Source organism: Numenius arquata, chromosome Z (assembly GCF_964106895.1).
Source record: "Numenius arquata chromosome Z, bNumArq3.hap1.1, whole genome shotgun sequence".
NCBI classification, from domain to species: domain Eukaryota; kingdom Metazoa; phylum Chordata; class Aves; order Charadriiformes; family Scolopacidae; genus Numenius; species Numenius arquata.
Window position 1 is genome coordinate 41,047,114 of NC_133616.1, and position 19,048 is coordinate 41,066,161.

A 19,048-nucleotide genomic window follows, 5' to 3' on the forward strand; every position below is an offset into this window, starting at 1 on the left:
GCATAGGACTGATGCTCAAGCAGGCACTTACACGAAAGAAAAACATTTGCTCCACAGTCATCGACTCTTATATCCGTTCACGTCCCACATATATACTTTATAAACAGCCTTCTAGGAAAAGGCAAGTCAATGCATTAATTTTCCATATACACAGCAGCAATAGCAGTAATTCAGCATCAACTACAGGACCTTACTAATTTTCTATCATTTGTGAGAGCTATTTATTGTACCATATGGGGACCCGTAACACAACTGTCAGCAAGAAAAGCCACACAGAAGTAAAAGACAAACCAATTCATTCAACAAAAAGGTCAGATAATTCAAATGCAGCATTAAGCCACCCCAAATGAAGGAGATAATAATGTTTTTATGCTGAAAAATATTTTAAAAAACCAAACCAAACAGAAGAGACCTGACTTTGACCCGATTATAAGGGCTAAAATCATAGTCCCATACTTAACGGCATATTTCTTTTTATTTACTTAGACTGACTTTAAAACCTTTGTATGAATACCATTTATTGACTTAATGGAGAGCCAAGATGTTAACATTGAGCTATTTTTCTTCTAAAATTCAGACAAACAGGCACTACCACAGTAATTCTCACCAAAGCCAAATGATTTTGCTTATTATGAAGCACAGGAATAGGGAGATTTTTTTTTTTAGCAGCGTCAGGATCATGACAGCTTCTGTTCACAGTGCTTTATATTGTTACTAGCAGGGCTAAAATTTGAGACTGTCACTTCACTAGCGCCAGAACAAAGTATTTGGGTGTAAACATTACATTTTGGTTACATCTATGCAAATGAGTCAAGGTGTAGATACCAAGAAGGCACTAGCTAGCCCCAAAATTTTTTAAAGTTGCCGGGACATATATTTCTTCTGATAAACTTTTTGCTATTAAATTTAAGGTTTACTACAAATTTATTCTTCAAAAATTTTCAAGGTTTTAAATAAATACTTAAATTCCATGAACTTTTTGGTTTTCCACTGAAATCTGTGAATCACAGCTAAATCTCCTCTTGGGCAGCAGAACCCAAGCACCAAGCAGCCAGCAGAGATAAGCTTAACTTGAAGTCTTTGTTACAGTTGGTGAAGAAAAAAAACAAACAAACAAACAAAAAAAACCACACAAGGAGAAAGGCTCCTAAAAGGCACACGTTACAGGTGGCAACTAATTTGTACGTGACTAGAAAGGAAAGGATGCTTCACTAGCAGGCGGCTTCTGCATTCAGCAGAGCACGTACGGCTTCGGCAACACCAGGGAGCACAGCATAAATTTGCAGCGCGTTGGCTAGCCCAAACTGGTATACAAGTAAGGACAGAGGCCAATACAGCAAGCGTGGCCTATCGAAGATGTAACCTGCCCTCAATGCATACACAATCAAATGAAGAACGCTGAACTGACACACTTTCTGGAAGAATTTATGTTCCTTCAGTTAAAAATAAGATTCAGAGCCTTACGAGAGGAAGGAGTTCAGGAGCAGGGAGGAAGGAACCAGCTTCCGTTCAAGTAGAGAGCAACACTGAGCGCAGAACGGTTGACAGTCAATACCCAAACGACTTTGTGAGGGGAAAAAAGTTTCCCAATTAAATACATTCAGACAGGCATGCGCAGGAAGCAGCTGCTTCTCTGGAAGAAAAATCAGTTTCAGAGCGTAAGTGTTACAAGCTGACTTGCAAAGTCAATTGACAACTGATCCCCAGAACAGAAAAGCCTCAGCCAACTAAAAGCAAGGTAAGATTTCAGACCCAGGGCTTCCCAGCAGCTGTAGTGCTGAAGGCCAAGTCTCCTCTGCAAGAGTATCCCTCAAAAGATACGATTATAATTCGATTTTGCCTTGCAGGACCCCGTCTCTCGCACCTATTATTTACCCAGTATCTCCCCACGCTGTAATGTAGCCTGGGTGGCAAAAAATAGGAAATAAAATTGAGAGCCGTATTTGTTATCAGGTCTTATGACAGCCATCCCTCTTTAAGACTAGTTTTCTCTCACAGATGGTGCTACTGAAGGTCCACTACAGCTGCAACTAATGCGTTTCCCTTCCTTTCTCCCCTCCAGGCTAAAAACACGAACAACCAGAACGCAGCAGCTCTCTGCCTTCGACACCACATCCCATCCCCAGCTCCTTTTTTACAACATCCCAGCCCTGTTCTTTCCCCAAGCTCCAGCAGCACCAGAGCCTTGCCATCACAGGGAAAAAACAACAGTTGGTTTTCCCCACAACCAAGACCTCGGATTGAAGTGGCAGCCACCAGACAGCCTGGCCGTTCACGAAGAAACAAACCCAGGCAGTGAGAAATCATCACCTAAAGGGGGAAGATGGAGAGAAATGTTTTGTGAGCCAAGACACCACCTCTAGCTGGAGGAGCTAGACTGCTGCCACGCAAAGGACCTGCAAGCAAATGGGTGTGCTCCAGCAGGTTTCAGAGATAAAAATCCTGAAATCATCAGAGTTGCAAACGGTTTTCTTTTAGAAAGAGTTAGTATTTTTAAAGGGAGCAAAGATAAACATAAACTGCATTGTAAAATTCCTTGTCAGTACTGCAAACCGACAATCAAAACCAAAGATAAGGTAATACAGGAACTCACAAGGAAGTGCATTACCATGTCCTTAAGCTTAAAACCTACCACAAACTGCTCTGAAAACCAGCACCTCCTTGTGAACAAATCCCATGGCAGTCAGTCACCACAATTCTGTTCAAAACTCATCTCTGGGAAGGAGGGAGGGCTAAATGATGGAGCTCAACCATCTACCCTTAATTACAGCCTAACTGCTACATCTGAGAGCTCTTAGTACACACCAGGATGAAAATCTAGACATAATTATCCCATTTTAGCTGAAAACAAAACTATTTTGGGGGGTTTCGACGCATATGAAGAATTCCGGCGGGTCTTTGTACAATTTGAAGAAATTATGAAACTGAACCGAGTGACTAAAAACAGCTCTGCATAAGAAGAAACGTGAGAAGAGGCCCTTCCTTATGAACAAGAGAGCATCTTGTTGATTGGGCCATAACTAGATATGAAAAAGAATAACGAGCACTTAATTCCACAAACTTTGCACTTTAACTGTTGAACACAGTCCGAAGCCTCTGCGTAAGGACATCTAAACGCTGACATAAGCTGCTGCAACATAAAAAATGGTAATTAGTATCACTCCTCAGAGATTTCTGGCATGGCTCTAGCCCAGGTACCCAACACGCTAAACAGCTGGGTTCAACAGCAATCTTATAAAGCCACCTTCACGTGCCATCAATCCTTTCCACAACGCTCACTTGCTGCCTAAAGGCATTTCTACACCTGGCACCTGCTTGGTCAGGGAGAGAGCTGTGCAACCTCTTCTTTCTCCACAGCAGGGAGGTGGCTCTGTGCAGGCAAGGGGAAAAGGGATTCGGTCCAAAAGCCAGAAGAGAGGAATGCATTAGAAGCGTATTTACAAGAAATAAGTGCAAAGGACCTTGCACGAGGAGTAAAAAGGGGATGGCAGTCACAGCTGGAAAAAGGGATATGTTTGAGCTCCAAATGCATTTTATAGTTTTAGTTATGAATGTCCTAACTCTAACCCACAGCTGTGTAAGAAGTTTCATTGCTTAGCTATTTAGGAAACTTGCTTTTACAACTCTTACAACTCCTCTTAACTCCCAAGAGAAAACGTTCAACTTACTACACGGTAGATATAGTAGACATTTAGCCCAAAATAAATACGCTCACAGAAACTAACAATATGTCCTTGATAGACTGTAGCTAGTTCAATGCATAATTTCCTTAGCCTCATGAAAAGTTTAATGCCAGTTTCCTTTTTTGCACACAGAACAGAATATTTCAGTTGGAAGGGACCTACAACGATCATCTAGTCCAACCGCCTGACCCCTTCAGGGCTGACCAAAAGTTAAAGCATATTATTAAGATGCTCTTAAATATTGGTAGGCTTGAGGCATCGATCACCTCCCTAGGAAGCCCGCTCCGGTATTTGACAAGCCTCTCAGGAAAGAAATGCTTCCCAATGTCAAGTCTGATTTAATCTGGCTTTCAAATACCAGACCTCTATAAAATACCTGCACTAATAAAAAATAAAAAATAATTTAAAAAAAAACAACAACAGGTTGATAGAATTGCATAATCATAGGATAACTGTGGCTGCAAGCAAGCTCAGGAAGACTCCGGTGTATCCTCCCACTCAAAGCAGGGTCAGCTATGAGACCATAGCAGGACTTGAAGCAGTCTTATCTCAGAAAACTTCCCCATCTGCTGCACAACATCCCTGGGCAATCTGCTCCAGCACTTGACCGTCCTAAAGATTATTTGATATAAATTAAAGGATCAGGAAGAGTTTAGCGCTTTTGCATTTAAGTAAAACTAGGAAGGGCCCATAAAGTTTATACAAGGGACAATGTGAAAGAGCTACAACAGACAAAAGGGAAGTACAGCAACAACATTCTGCAGAAACAGCACAGAACACAGGCAATACAGAAACAGGGAGCACCATGCAAGCCTCAGGCATTTTGAGACAGATGGCATTTACATTTATTTCCATGAAAATATAGTCCTTCCAGACGGAAGCCCCAGACACGGAGCTCCTCTTTCTATACACAGAACTGGCAAAAAAACTTGCTTTGCTCTGTCTGTGTTAACCCACGCACTACTGAGAAACAGCAACTCATCCACAGTTCACACATCTGATCCTTGGTACTCGTCACTGACGGACATGCAGATCCCCAACAAGTGCTGCATAAAAATAAAACAACTGCTTTGCCCTGGAAAAAGGGCCATGGAAATGACAGTAAGGCAAAAAGGCAAAAAAAACCCCCAAACACTCCCAAAACAAAAAACAAACCACCACCAAAAAAAGAAGCACACCAAACCAAAAACCACCTCAAAACCATTTTTTCAGATCCCAACTCTGACACTGGGAGCCACACAGCTTCAGATTTCACTCACGGTCAGCAACAGGTTACACACCCTGCACACCAATTCACTTCTCTCAGAGCAATGCAATGCCAACTGCATTTGAAACAGCAACACTGGATACTTACTGTAAGACAGCAATATACTTAGGTTAGCTCTCAAACCTGCTAACAGACACTAAAAGTACAACGGAGCTAAGCTTTAAAACCAACTCCCTTGTTTAAGCTTAAGCAGCGCTGCATCAGAGAGTTAAATTATTTATACTAAACCAGCACTTTCTTATAACTACAAACACACAAAAAGCACTCCGGAACAACATTAACATTTCCTCCAGACACAGTCCACTCTTGCCCTTAGTGGGAACTCCATCCGTGCAGGACAGAATATACTCTTTCACGGGCTTTGGCTCCTCTTTCAATAATTATGACTCTACAAATTAAGGAAAAAAAAAAAGACAGTCAACAGTACAGCCTATTTTCTCAAGGAGATAGAAGTGCTTTACTTTTTTTTTACCGATGAGTATTAAATCAGGATTATCTTCTGGTACTTCCCCTACATCACGTTTTAATCTATACTTACCAAAAGCATCATCGGCCTCTTCCATGTTGTTAATCCCAAGATTCCGGATAAGATTACCTACAACACCAAAAAACATAGCATCACCAAGAAGAGAACAACTGTTTACAAAATGCCATTTACACGGTATTTATCACTGCTCTGACGAAAGGTACCTTGGAACACTACAACAATGCTGGGAAGATATGAAGATGCACTTTAAAGCAGAGAATAAGAACCTGTGCTGATGAGGCTCTTCACTCCTAAGAGCAACCTGTGAAATAACACAACGGAATTTTGCTCTGCTGTTTTCTGATTTTGGCCTCCCAGAAAAAGTGCATGAGGACAAGAAGTTACACCAGAAACACGGACCTCAACAACTACCTAAAAAATTACTTTCAGCCAACTCAGTACTTGTTTTCTGCAACACGGCTAAGCAAATCTAAAAAACGCCTACCTCCTCTCCACCCTCGGTCACCACTCCATCGCTTCATTAAGTGTCTGGGAGTACCCATTCCTGCCTCTTCCCTGGTGCTGACTCTGTCCCTCTTCTGACCATTTTGGTGAACGAATTCACAGAGCACGAACCCTACCAAAAACGCTGAAGAGCACCAAAACCATCTCCCTGAACTGACTTGCTGTCTACTTGGAAGAATGCCGGCATCAGCATGAAGAAAGAAGAGTAAGTAAAAGCATCCCCTTCTGCAGCAGTAGTTGTCAGACCAAACTTGCTGAATCACAGAACTGAACCCATGACTCTTTACCTTAGAGGGCAAAACAACGAAGGAAGGAGAAAGCACTGCTGTAGAACTGAAGCAAACAGCATACCCAAATACTCTCGCTGCAAGGATAGGAACCCTATAAAGGGAAATCAGTTTTTCAGCAGGTCCCGCAAATAAGTGGATATACTTTCAACTTGAGGGACTTTGTGACTGAGCCAATTCACACCAAACTCCTACCCTAGACAGAAACAAGAAGACTAGAACAAACAGGAAGTCGCCCACTAGCATTTTTAATAAATCCCTTCTGAAGTGAACTTCATTCACTTGACATGATCAATCTGATTTAGCGTAACGTGCATTCTATGACTTGGCCAAAACACCTACCGATATCATCCCTGGTGTTGCAAAACCACATACATAACTCTGCCATTTCATAACCAATTATTTTTTGAATTCTGGGAGTGCAAAATAGTCACATGATTTTATAACAAAGCACATCAATACTGATGTGAATTGCTGTTTTGCCTTAAGGACAACAAGACCCATTTCATTACGTATGTTAAAGCTTTAAGATAGACGAAGGGAAAGTCCTTCTCAAAATTGTCCTGATCTGCACTTAACCCGTGCATCACAACCAGCATGTTGCATCTAAAATGAAAAAATAAAACAGACACATCCTCAATTCCAGCTCTTCATTGCCTCTACCTTTCCAGGTTGCTTCTGGCCTAAAATTTTCACTCATACTGCTACATCTGAAAGGCATTTTTGGTAACTTTCCCAACCGAATATATTATTGTTTCAGAGCTAGCATTAAAAAAACTAAACGCCCTTCTTCATTATTGAAGAAACTGAATACTTCTATTTTACACATGCAATTTTAAAACATTTTAAAAGCATAAGCATGGCTCTGTGTGCAGCATTTTAAGACAGTCCATAGCTGACATATATTTCTGTGTGCAGGACTCTAAGGAAGTCCACAGTACAAGAAAGTACGTAAGCAAGCACATATATTTAAACTTGCCTTAATCTAGGGAAAAGAAAAAAGAAAAAAAGATGGAAGATCACACGGGAGATACCAAACACACACATCTGGATGGTGTGGGTTTCCTCCCCTCCCCCTGCTGTAAAGGCTGTCTGTACTTTTGGAAGACCACGGCATTACCCACACGAATAGGAACTACTTGATCCCCAAACCGCAGATCATTCGGCACGTTTCCACAGGTTGCGAACAACACTGGAAACAGAATTGAAATATTTAAACCGAGGGACAGGCTGATGCTCTTCACACCAGCAGCAGGGGTAGAGCACGCCAGCCACAGAACGCGACTTGCTCATCGCCCAAGGGCCCACAAACCGGGAGCGACCCATCTGCCCATCTCCTATTCCTACTCACTTCTGCCTACCGCTGCCTAGCTTCTGCCATACCAACTATTACACGGTCTCTCTTTATAAAGCTACAGTTTAAAGCCGGGCTCAGCAGGAGACGGAATAACTCTTCTCTCCGTACTCTTTACAAAACTCTCGGAAGCCCACCCGTTTTTTTTCCCCCTGGGAACACCACGATTCTCTTCCTCTCTCATCAGAGTCACGGCGTACAAGGCACCAAACCGATATACAGCACCCCCGCACCCCACGACTTGAGAAGACCCCGTTTCTGAGCGCGTATAATAATTGGGCGGGCTCGTTCAGGCTGGAAAGACTTACCGAGGAGCCGGCCCATAAGGGACAGGCGTTCTTCACCTGCGGGGCGCCGCTCAGCGACAGCGCCCCGAAGTTCAGCGCCACCAGCGCGCAGCCCAGCACCATCTGCAGCAGCCCCAGCGACAGCAGCGGCCGGGCCGGCAGCGAGCCGGAGCCCGGGGCCGGGGCGGCGGGGCGCGGGTCGCGGGCTTGCGGCAGAGCGGGGCGGCAGCCGCGGGAGCGGAGGGGCGGCAGGGAGGGGGGGGCGTTGGGCAGCGAGCCCGCCGAGGCCGCCGTGCCGGCGGTGCCGGCTGCCGCCGCTGCTCGGCGAAGCGGAGCGAGCCCCGGGACGGGGCAGCAGGAGCCCGGCAGCACCACCGGCAGGGACATGGGGGGGGCGGCGGCTGCGGGCGCCGGGCCGGGCCGGGCGGGGCCGGTCCCTCCGCCGCCCCTGTGCCAGCCCACCCGGGCGCCGACTTCCTGTGGCGCTCGCCCTCGCCTCGCCTCGCCTCGCCGCTCCGTGCCGCTCCGCGGCGGGCCTGTCCGTAGCCTCTAGCTGGCCACCGGGGCCAGCGGCCGGCCGAGCCCCGCCGCCGCGCCCCGCCGGCGCCCCGGTCTGCGCACCCGTGACACACCCCGCACCCCCCCACCGCCGCTGCCGGGGCCACCGCCGCGACCGGCAGCGAGCCCGCCGCAAGGAGCCTCGCCTCAGCCCCGACCCTCGCCCCGCTGGCCCGCCGCCGGGCCCCGCTGGCTCCCAGCTCAAAGCCATCCCTCCCGTCCCGTCCCGTCCCGTCCCGTCCCGTCCCGTCCCGTCCCGCCATGGGTCTCCCTGCTGCCACATGGGCCCTTTTGTACCAGTCTTGGCGGGTTTTTCCCCTCCCCTGGCTAACGTGCTCCATGCCACCCCTCCTCCCTTGCCCTTTTTCCCTCTGGTCCCTGTTGTCACCCAGCAGCAGGCTTGACGTTTTAAAATAACTCTTCCCGGGAGGAGGCTGGGGGAAGCTACCGGGGATCGCATGTCGCGTTGCTGGCGCCCTTCCCAACCAGAGGAGAAGGTCTGGCAGACAAAACGATGCCTGTGTGTCCATGTGCGGGCCTGCCTGTGCGCACGCACGATGCCATGTCGTCTGAGCAAAGATAAGGGCAGAGGAGCCTCTTCACCCGGCTGAATTTTATTTGTTGCCCTTTTCCTCCCCCGCGTTTTCCTTGGTCAAAGCTTGCCCTGACCCTGCTCTGTCCTTCTCCGAGGAAGGAGGGTCAGGAATTTACTTTGCCCGGGTGTGCAGCTCTCTCCAGCTCAGCCAAAGCAATTTTCTACCTGTTGGACGTGTCTGGACATGCCTTCGAAAAACAGAGAATCTCTGATACGAAAAACAGAGCTTTTAGTACTATAGGAAAATAAGCCGTGTTGAAGGTGTCATTGGCTCAGGTGACAGCACTTGCTCCTTTGCAGAGAAAGGTGTAGATCCAGCACTCCAGAAAGGGTTTTGAAACTGTTACGGTAACGTGTAAGGTCTTACATGAAGAAAGGGGAAGATTCCTCATCACTGCTTTTGGCGTTACATCCTCTGTGCATCTCCGTTGATTCTATACCTGAAGACTCAGGATTTAGAGCACTCCTTCCCAAGAAAAACTCACCTGCCGCCCTGGATTGCCACCCTGCAATCAAGCTCTTGCAAATCAACCTTTATGCCGGGGTTTATGGCCCGAGGTTTGGAGCAACAGATTTTAACAGCCCGGAGCGCATAAGAGGACTGCCCGGGTGCTACTGCCCTTGCATATGACTCTATGTCCTCACCAGTCTTTAACTCAGTCGTTAAAGTGTGACTTTAACCATATAGGTGGAACTGAAACTCTTGTACAAATGCTAATTTATGCGACACTCTCTATGATTTTGCCTTTTGTTCCGTTAAATGAAAACAGAATTGCACATATGGAATTGCACATGGAAAGCTCACTAATACCGAGCCACTGGAAAAATGCTACGTCCATGTATTTCAGGGCTTCAGAGTAGATGTCCAGCCTTAGTTTGCCAAATCCACAAAACGCAGCCAAAGATACAAGGTGCCCCATCAAAAGACAGATTTCAGCTCTATCCAACTAGCGGCTTACTTGTAACAAGTGAAAAGAGGGTATCTGCCCCTCATCTCGTGAATGGGATCTTGTAAACCTTAGGATTTATTTCCCATTTCTTCAGACACGCTCTTTTTTTAAACTTTAAAAAATACAAGCTGAAAAGAAGCACTTACATCAGAACAAAGATTTATTTTCAGTCGAAAACAACAAGTTGTTACTTCACACTCAAAAATTCAAACCTACAATGTACTAACTCGTGAGCTCAAAATTCTCATGTTTTGGATTGGCACATTGCTTTCCCCGTAGCCTTTTCCTGTCTTGACTTCATCTGGGAAAGAGACAAAATACCTAGATCCTTTTTCATCACATGCTACATGTCACTGCAAGTACCTGAAACTCCAAAGAATGATAGAATAAGAGAATAATACGGGTTGGAAGGGACCTTCCAAAGTCACCTAGTCCAACTCCCCTGCAACGAGCAGGGACATCTTCAGCTAGGTTACTCGGAGCCCCTTCCAACGCAACCTTGAACGCTTCCAGGGATGGAGCACCCACGACCACCTCTCTGGGCAATGTGTTCCAGCGTCTCATCGTAAAAAATTTCTTCCATAACGTCCAATCTAAATCTACCCTCTTTCAGTCTAAAACCATTACCCCTTGTCCTATTGCTGCAGGCCCTACTAAAAAGTCTGTCCCCATCTTTCTTAGAAACCCCCTTTAAATAATGAAAGGCTGCTATAAGGTCTCTCCAGAGCCTTCTCTTCTCCAGACTGAACAACCCCAAGTCTCTCAGCCTGTCCTCATAGGAGAGGTGCTTCAGCCTTCTGATCATCTTTGTGGCCCTCCTCTGGACCTGTTCCAACAGGTTTGTGTCTTTCTTGTGCTGAGGACTCCAGAGCTGCACGCAGCACTCCAGGTGGGGTCTCACCGGTGCGAAGCGGAGGAGCAGGATCACCTCCCTCATCCTGCTGACCACACTTCTTTTGATGCAGCCCAGGATACGGTTGGCCATCTGGGCTGTGAGCACACATTGCCTGCTCACGTCCAGGTTTTCATTCACCAGGACCCCCGAGTCCTTCTCAGCAGGGTTGCTCTCAATCCCTTCATCCCCCAGCCTGCGTTGATGCCGGGAGTTGCCCTGACCCTGGAGCAGGACCCTGCCCTCGGCCCTGTTGAACCTCACAAGGTTCACACGGGCCCACTTCTCAAACTTGTCCAGGTCCCTCTGCATGCCATCTCATCCCTCAGGCATGTCAGCTGCACCACTCAGCTTGGTGTCACCTGCAAAATTGCTGAGGGTGCACTCAATCCCCACTCTCTATGTCATTCATTGATGAAGAAATTAACGTTACTGGTCCCAATATGGATCTCTGAGGATCGCTGTTCTCCAGCCGGACATTGAGTTGTTGACCGCTAACTCTCTGCTAATTTCTCGTTATACAGGTACCGGATGGGCCAGCTGGGGCTGCGTCACAGCGGATGATGCACAGCTGGATCTTCTGTTCTCTGACAAGGAAGAACTGATTGGGGATGGGGTAATGAGTTGCTGATTTTGATGTAGCGGAGGTCAAGTTCCTGAGGCAAGGGAGGGTAGCAGGAGAGTGCTTAAGCACAGACCCTGGGGTTTAGGAGAGCAGATTTTACCTTATTCAGGGAACCGACAAGTGAGATTTCATGGGACTGAGCTCTGAAGGGCAAAGGAGCCCGGGAAAGCTGGTCAGCCTTTAAAGGAGAGCATCCGCCATGCAGTAAGGATGGCCAATCCCGATACTCAGTAAAGCAAGGGGACGTACAAGAAGGCAGACACCCAGGCAAAAAGAACTGCCTACAAGATAGGGAATCAGAGACAGACCACAAGGAAGGAATTGAAAAACATTGCCTGGGCGTGCAGGGGCAGTGTCAAAGAGGCTAGTGCTTAGCCAGAGTTCAGGTTTGCAAGAAGCAAGAAGAGTTTCTACTACTGTCAGCAGTAAAAAGCTGCCCAAGGAAATCTTGGGCCTAATTCTGAATGGGGCAGGTGATACAGGAGCAGAGGACACAGGTAAAGCAATGGTACTCGCTGCCTTCTTTGGTGTCACCAGCAAGGTCTGTCAGGCCTCTGTGCCTTGTCATGGGGCTCAAGGAGAGATGAGAAGCAAGGGATGAAGACTGAGACAAGGATTAATTTCAAATACTTGATGCATACAAGACCCTGAGATACGATAGGCTGCACTTGAAGGTGCTGAGGGAGATAAGGGCTAATGTCCTTATAAAGCCGCTCCCCATCAGCTCTGAGAGGCTGTGGATACTGGGGAAGGCTCCCAATGACTGGAGGAAGACAAATGTCACACCCATCTACAGAAAAAGGGTAAAAACTAACCTGAGGAACTACAGGCCAGTTAGCATCGCTTTGGTCCCTAAGAATGTCATGGGACCAGGCATTGTTCTTTGAGCAACCTGGTCTAGTGGGAGTTGTACCCGTCCCTGTGGGGGTTGGAACTAAATGATCTTTAAGGTCCCTCCCAATCTAAACTATTCTATGATTCTGTGGTTCTCTATACTTTTACTTTCACCTCAAGATCCTTATTGACTGAAATCTCAGCAGTCTTGGCACCTACGAATACAATTGGGTTGTTTAACTCTGCCTCTCTGGCGAGGTTCTCGCCATGTAGGAAACCACTGGAGGAACTTCCTTCATGTTTCCCAAACTAAAATTCTCATCTTCCATTCAAACATGTCTACTATTTTGGACTTCAAGCCATATAAGGAGGTGCGATTTTTAAGTAGTACTTGTGCTAAACAGTTTGGAAGAGAGAAAATGTCATTCTTTAGTGTCCAAACCTGTTTCCGGTTATGAACATTTAGGAGCAAACAGGAGGAAGATAGCAAACTATCCCTTACCCATGCACCATGAAGGTTTTTACACACCCATACAAGTATTTGACAGTATTTGCTGATGGAATGAGAGCTCAGCTGCTGTGGCAGGTCCTCTTTCCATGCCACTTCCATGCCTCATCCATCCCCTTTGCCCACCTTTGGGCCTTCCCTGAGACATCCTGTGATGAGCCTCATATGTTTCCACAAGCCCCTGAGCAACATCCCACCCTGTAATGTTTGGGCATCCGCAAGTGCTCTTGCTCTGCATCTCACCAGGACTCCTGCCGCCCTGCAGGCAGTGACCCCCTTTAACCCGCAAGGCTCCTGCTTGGCCTTCCTGTGGGTGACTCATCTCAATTCTAGAGCAGAAAAGGACACTGGGGGAATGGTGAACAAAGGGCTGAACATCAACCAGGACTGTGCCCTTTTGGCAAAGGTGGCCAGCAGCGTCCTGGGCTGCCTGGAAGGAGGAACGCTGCAGATCGAGGGAGCCGATCCTTCCTTCCTCCTCAGCACTGGTGAGCTACCACTGGTGTACTGTGCCTGCTTCTGGGCTCCATACTACAAGAGAGACAAGGATCTACTGGAGAGCATCTAGCCAAGGGCTGGACTAAGGCAATGAAGGGACTGGAGCACCTCCCGCAAGAGGGATGGTGGAAAGAGCTCAGACTGCTGAGCCTGGAGAAGAGAAGGCTCGGGGGAAACTCAAGATACCTGAAGGGAGAGTGTAGAGAAGATGGAGCCAGGCTCTGGCCAGCGGTGCCCAGGGACAGATTAAAAGCAACAGGCAGAAGCTGAAATGCAGCAGGTTCCCCCCCAACATAAAGAGATGTTCTTTTACTGTGAGGGTGACTAAGCACAGCAACAGGTTGCCCAGAGAGCCGGTGGACTCTCCACCCTTGGAGACCTTCAAAAGCCATCCGGGCAGGGTCCTGGGCAACCTGCTCTACGTGAACATGCCTGAGCGGGGACCTTGGACATGATGGCCTCCAGAGGTCCCTTCCAACCTCAACCATTCTGTTGTCTCGAGGGCTTTCCCTCCAGTGGCAAGGTGCGGGTACTTCTCTGCTGAGAGGAGCCTCTGGAGAAGCAGAGTCGGGGTGCTCTGTTACCACTGAGGAGCTCACCATGGCTCCACCGCTGCATTGCTGGGCTGCCTGTTGCTGGGTCTTTGTGCTCGGGGCACCAGCCTCTCATCACAGGTCCTGACAAGCCTGAGGTTAAAACCCACTCGCCAGGCCACGAGAAGGCAGCAAGTGTCCTGCAGAGCAGGCTTTCCCCCTTTGGAAGGGCGGCTGCCATGGGTCAGCCCCCAACACCTCTGTGATGTCACAGGGCAGTGGATGCAACTGCCAGGGACTTTGCTGCTCTTCAGCAGCCGCAGGCTCCATCCCTGCTCACTTTGTCCAGAGCTCCTGCAGGCGCACACGCAAGGCGTGCAGGCTCCAGCAGGACGTTGGGCTTGTTCTTTGAGCTTCAGCGTGACGGAGAGCAGCAGCTGTGGGCACTGAGCAAAGGCAGACCCTTCCAGAGCTCCTCTCTCCTCTACCCAGGTGCGTGGTGCTGTGGGTCCCTTCGGCGCCTGTCCTGGGGCTGCAGGCGCAACGAGAGTGGCAGGGGTGTCGGCAGAGATGAACATCCCCGACAGTGCCTCTGCCTTCCCTGACCCCCTCTGGCAGGTATCCTGTGCTAACCCCGGTGGTGTCTGGGGCCTTCGGGGGCTCGGGCATTCCAGCTCTTCCCCAATGGCCCCCCAACAGCTGACTGGAGCTTGCCCCAGGCGGTTTGGACACTGGGGATGTGCCGAGGAGACCTGGGCAGGCTTCCCCTCATGCTCTCCATCGTTCCCTCCCTTGAGCAGAGATAGGGGCAGATCCTGGCCCGGCCCCACATCTCTCTGCCCTGCCCCAGCTCCTACCAAGCCCCAGCCGGAGCCTCTCCCACCCAGAGACACACATGCTGCCCCAAGCCTGCCTTCCCCTGGCGCTGGGGCAGGAGGATCCCCCTGGCACCTCTGCTTCAGCACGGCAGCCTGCCCGGGAAGGCAGGGGCGCAGGGAGTACCCTGGGGCCGCCTGGCCCACAGGGCAGCTGCTGCTGCTGCTGCCCTCCAGCCCACAAGGACACCCTTCAGGAGGCCCTTGTCTCCCCTTTTCCACAGCTTTCTGGGCTTTTCTTTGCTTTTCTGCTCCCCGCACCACAAAAGCTCTGGCACTTTGCACCTCTCTCTTGGCAGGAGATGGATTCAGGCACCGAGCAAGACCTGGAGAAGAGCGGGTCTGCTGCCATGGATGGCGACGCAAGCCAGCTGCCACAGGCAGGGCCGGAGGAGGCAGCAGAATGCTCCCAGTGCCCCATCTGCCTGGGCGACATTGAGGACGCGGCCTACGTGGCCTTCTGCCTCCACCGATTCTGCTTTGCCTGCATCAAGGAGTGGGCCAGAAGGAGAGCTAGGTGCCCGCTCTGCAGGGAGCCTTTCAACCTGGTCCTGCACTCAGTGCAAGCGGATGACCACTACGAAGAGTATGTGGTCCCCTCATCCAGCCTCCGCCTGAGGGAGGTGATCAGAGAGAGGGTCCGGAGCAGATCCCCACAGCGGCATGGCAACCCACACAGCTGGGCCACCGATGACGTCCCCTCCGCCAGCAGAAGGCAGCCTGTGGGGAGCCCCCGAGCGCAGAGGCAGGGTGCAGCTCCGGGGCCCTCCTCCCAGCAGGCCCCCACACCCAGCACCGCTCGGGAGCGAGCCCCACAGAGAGCAGGGGAGTCCCCAGTGGGCCCTGCAGCTGCAGGCTATGAGCGCATCAGCAGAGCAGTGCGACGAGCTCGGCTTCTTGCCCGATGTTGCATCCAATAAACTTCCAGCTGTGCTTTCCCAGGGGCTGGTATATTCCCAAAACCAAATTGCTACTCACTGTATGGAATGCTTTCCAACAATATCTCAGCAGTGCCGGAAAACCCAGGGGAGAATTGACCTCTGCATGGCCCAGCTGCCATGGACACAGGCCATGCTGAAAGCCCCAACCCCGACAGGTCCTCCAGCTGGTGCCTCCACACCTAGATGTCTCCAGTCTTTCTCCGGTCACACCAGTCTCAGCCTCTCCCTCTCAGTCCTCTGCAACAGCAGCCCGACTCCTGCAGCCCAAGACCCCGTGGCTGTGCCTGGCAGGCAGGCAAGCCTCGCCTCTGCTCTTCTGCAACATCCACCCCAGGAGAACGAGGCCCTCTTGCCGATGCGCACACCTTGGCTTAATCTCTGTCAGGAGAGCAAAACTCCAGACCCCAAGTCTCCTGGGTTTCCAGGGGCAGCGCAGAAGCAGACTGCCGTGCAAGCACAGCACAGTCTGGCCACAGGCAGAAGCACTCGAGGAATGGGCGCTCGGGAGCAGAGCCTGACAGTCTGTGTCAAAGGGAAAGCCTGGATAGCCTCTTTCCAAAAAGAAGCCACTGGCAAGTTCCTGGTAAATAGCTTTGGCTGATCATACCCTCACCAGAAGTCGCATGCACGTGCAGAGGCACTGAGTAGCCCTGAGCAAAAATGATTCTGTCATTTTAAGAAAGGGTGGATCCACAAACTCTCCAAACTTGAGTCTCCCTTCTAAACCATTGGCAAGGGAGGCAAGCCCCCAGGCACTGACTCAGAGGTGAAGCTGGAAGCAAGGACGGGCAAGGTATGGTTCTCCTCAGACTGTGTGTGCAAGGCTGCCCAAGACATGGATAGTTGATCTGCAGTGGCGCTAACCTGGCCACTCCTGGTGACCAGATCTGGAGCGAGCTGTCCCTGTGCTTTGCTCTGCTCCAGCAGCAGCCCAGCTTCCCCTCACTTTCAGAGCCAGTCATGTGCTGCTGCAGCTCTGCACAAAGGGCCCCGTGGGACAGCGTGATGCCTGGTGTGGGATGCCGCACTATTGCACTGCAAAGTAGTGACAGTAAACATAATCGTATTGTTAGACCAGGAATGCTGAATCCCGCTTCAGAAAAAAAAACCATGAAGACAGAGCTCTACGTATTTTGCAGGACCACATTCAGGACAAGAATTTCTGAAGGTTTCCGAAATGTGGAAGTATGAAAACTCAAAACCATCAATCAACAAAACCAGGAATATGACTTTGTCTTTAACCACTGAAATACCCTTTGAATACCTTAGCAGTTGCCTCTGCAGGCTGGATCAGCGACATGGCAGTAATGACGTTTAACTGCAACATGTGTGTGGTGGCAATACAGGATTTTGGTTGTTAAGAGTTTTGTGCAGAAGGTTCTGTCAGGACCTTGGCCTTTGCTATCTGCCTTAAGCACGCCTTGAAGCCATCATCAAAGGGCCCCTTGTATATCTTCTTTTTTGATCTTTTGACACAGAAAACCCTTCTTGAATTCATGCCTCCACAAAAAAAGCATGAAACCCTCCATTAGCACTCTTTCTGTCTTCCCATCCCTCTTTTTTTTTGGAGTGGGTGGGAAGGGAAGCAAAGCAACTTAGCAGACAGTTACAACTAGACAATATAATGCTTTCAAATAAAATCTTATTAGCCATTCAGACTAGAGACACTCAAATCAGCATACCTATGAGGAACTTAGCAAAGTCCCTGTCAACAGGGAAGTAAACTAAATAGACATTTACTTTATGGAATCTCTGAGGATAAGATTTAAAACTCCTATATATATATACAGTTTTCAGTGGTCCCCAGTGACAGGACAAGAGCTAACAGGCACACACTTGAACATAAGAAGTTCCATCTAAACATGAGGAGGAACTTCTTTACTTTGAGGGTGGCAGAGCACTGGAACAGGCTGCCCAGAGAGGTGGTGGAGTCTCCGTCACTGGAGACATTCAAAACCCACCTGGACATGTTTCTGTGCAACCTGCTCTAGGTGGACCTGCTTTGGCAGGGGAGGTTGGACTAGATGATCTCCAGAGGTCCCTTCCAACCCCGTATCATTCTGTGATTCTGTAACACTTTGTATTTTATTCTTCACGTGGAAACTCAGCCCTAGCTGCTAATGTTATTGTGCCAATCCTGAAAAATAACTTCATTGCTATTTCCTCATTTATGATGAGGTAGGAGTTGACCAGACATTTGTAATGCTAGTTTGTTTTGTCTACCACTAAGGAAGATAAATGTAAATGTTTTCCCATGAACAAACAAACTAATTAACTGGCTGTGCTAGCAGTGCCTCTGGCTTTGCAATTTAAAGGGCTGAGGAGAATGGCTACTCCTTCCAAATATGTCCTTGGCACATGATTTGATCACCGCAGTGTTTCCTTTTTCAAAGTGATGTATCTGTTTTGGAGTTGCCCCAGGTGCGCCTTGCAGATGGTGGCTCACCACCCTGGAAGCAGTTCCTGCCACACAAAGGTTTTGGATGCAGGGCGCGTGGGAGCTCGGCACAGAAAGCCAGGTCATGGACACAGCACGGCATTCAGGGTACGGACAGGGCAGGGAGAAGTGCAAAGAGGCTAACTGAGAAAAGGCCAGGTCCCATCTCAGCCACTCTGCTGGACACCCTGAATCCAGCCTGGGGTGAGTCATATTTCCTCTTCTGCCAAGAACGGAAATTGAGTCTGTCTGTTGCTTTAACTTCTGCAGTGCTGCATAACTGCCCTGAGCACCCTGAAACAAGTAGCCTGACTTCAGAAAGACATGACCGTTGATTAAATGTTATTATCAACAAGTTTTAATGCAGTCACAGGCAAGGTAACTACCCAATATCAGACTGCAGAAGCCTTAACTATTGTTCAGTGGCTCCAACTGTGCTGAAAATAGACAAAGAGAAATACTGCTGCTGGGAAAGAGAGAACCATCTAGAATGACGTGCCAGACAAAGAACGACAGCCCCGTTTTAAAGCAAGGGAACTGTGACAAGCATATGTCAATAAATACCTAATCTTCCAAAGAGATCATTACACGCACCATTCTGTTCTCATAACCAGCTCGAGCCAAGACTCACATAGGAGGTTTTTAGTAAAGTTTGGAATTCAATCCCAGTCTTCGGTATTTTAGATCACTTTTTCATTCTAAAATCTATTCCTGTGCCACGTTACCATTTTCTAGGTAATCCCAGGATCTGTAATTACCTCTGTAAGGACCACAGAGTCTTGAAAGTCCTGTGTGCTATTCCTGACAAAACAGTGAAATAAACTAAACAGTCCTGCATGCTGCAAAAGGCAGGGGTAGAGTAATACGGTCTGCTCGAGCATCATGATATCTTAGGTATAAACATGGTGTGTTCACAGCAGAATAATGCAGGCC

At 48.9% G+C, this 19,048-nt stretch overlaps 1 protein-coding gene across 1 annotated transcript in view; it reads right to left on the bottom strand.

Moving 5' to 3' along the window:
* The window catches only part of LOC141477321 (endosomal transmembrane epsin interactor 1-like), a 31,853-nt gene extending 23,597 nt beyond the window's left edge, over window positions 1-8,256 (bottom strand). The window contains exons 1-2 of the mRNA XM_074166437.1: window positions 7,891-8,256; window positions 5,489-5,545 (exon numbers count right to left, since the gene is read on the bottom strand). Coding sequence (XP_074022538.1) covers window positions 5,489-5,545; window positions 7,891-8,256 — 423 coding nt within the window. The remainder of the gene's footprint in view (window positions 1-5,488; window positions 5,546-7,890) is intronic.
* Between the last annotated feature and the right edge of the window lie 10,792 nt (window positions 8,257-19,048).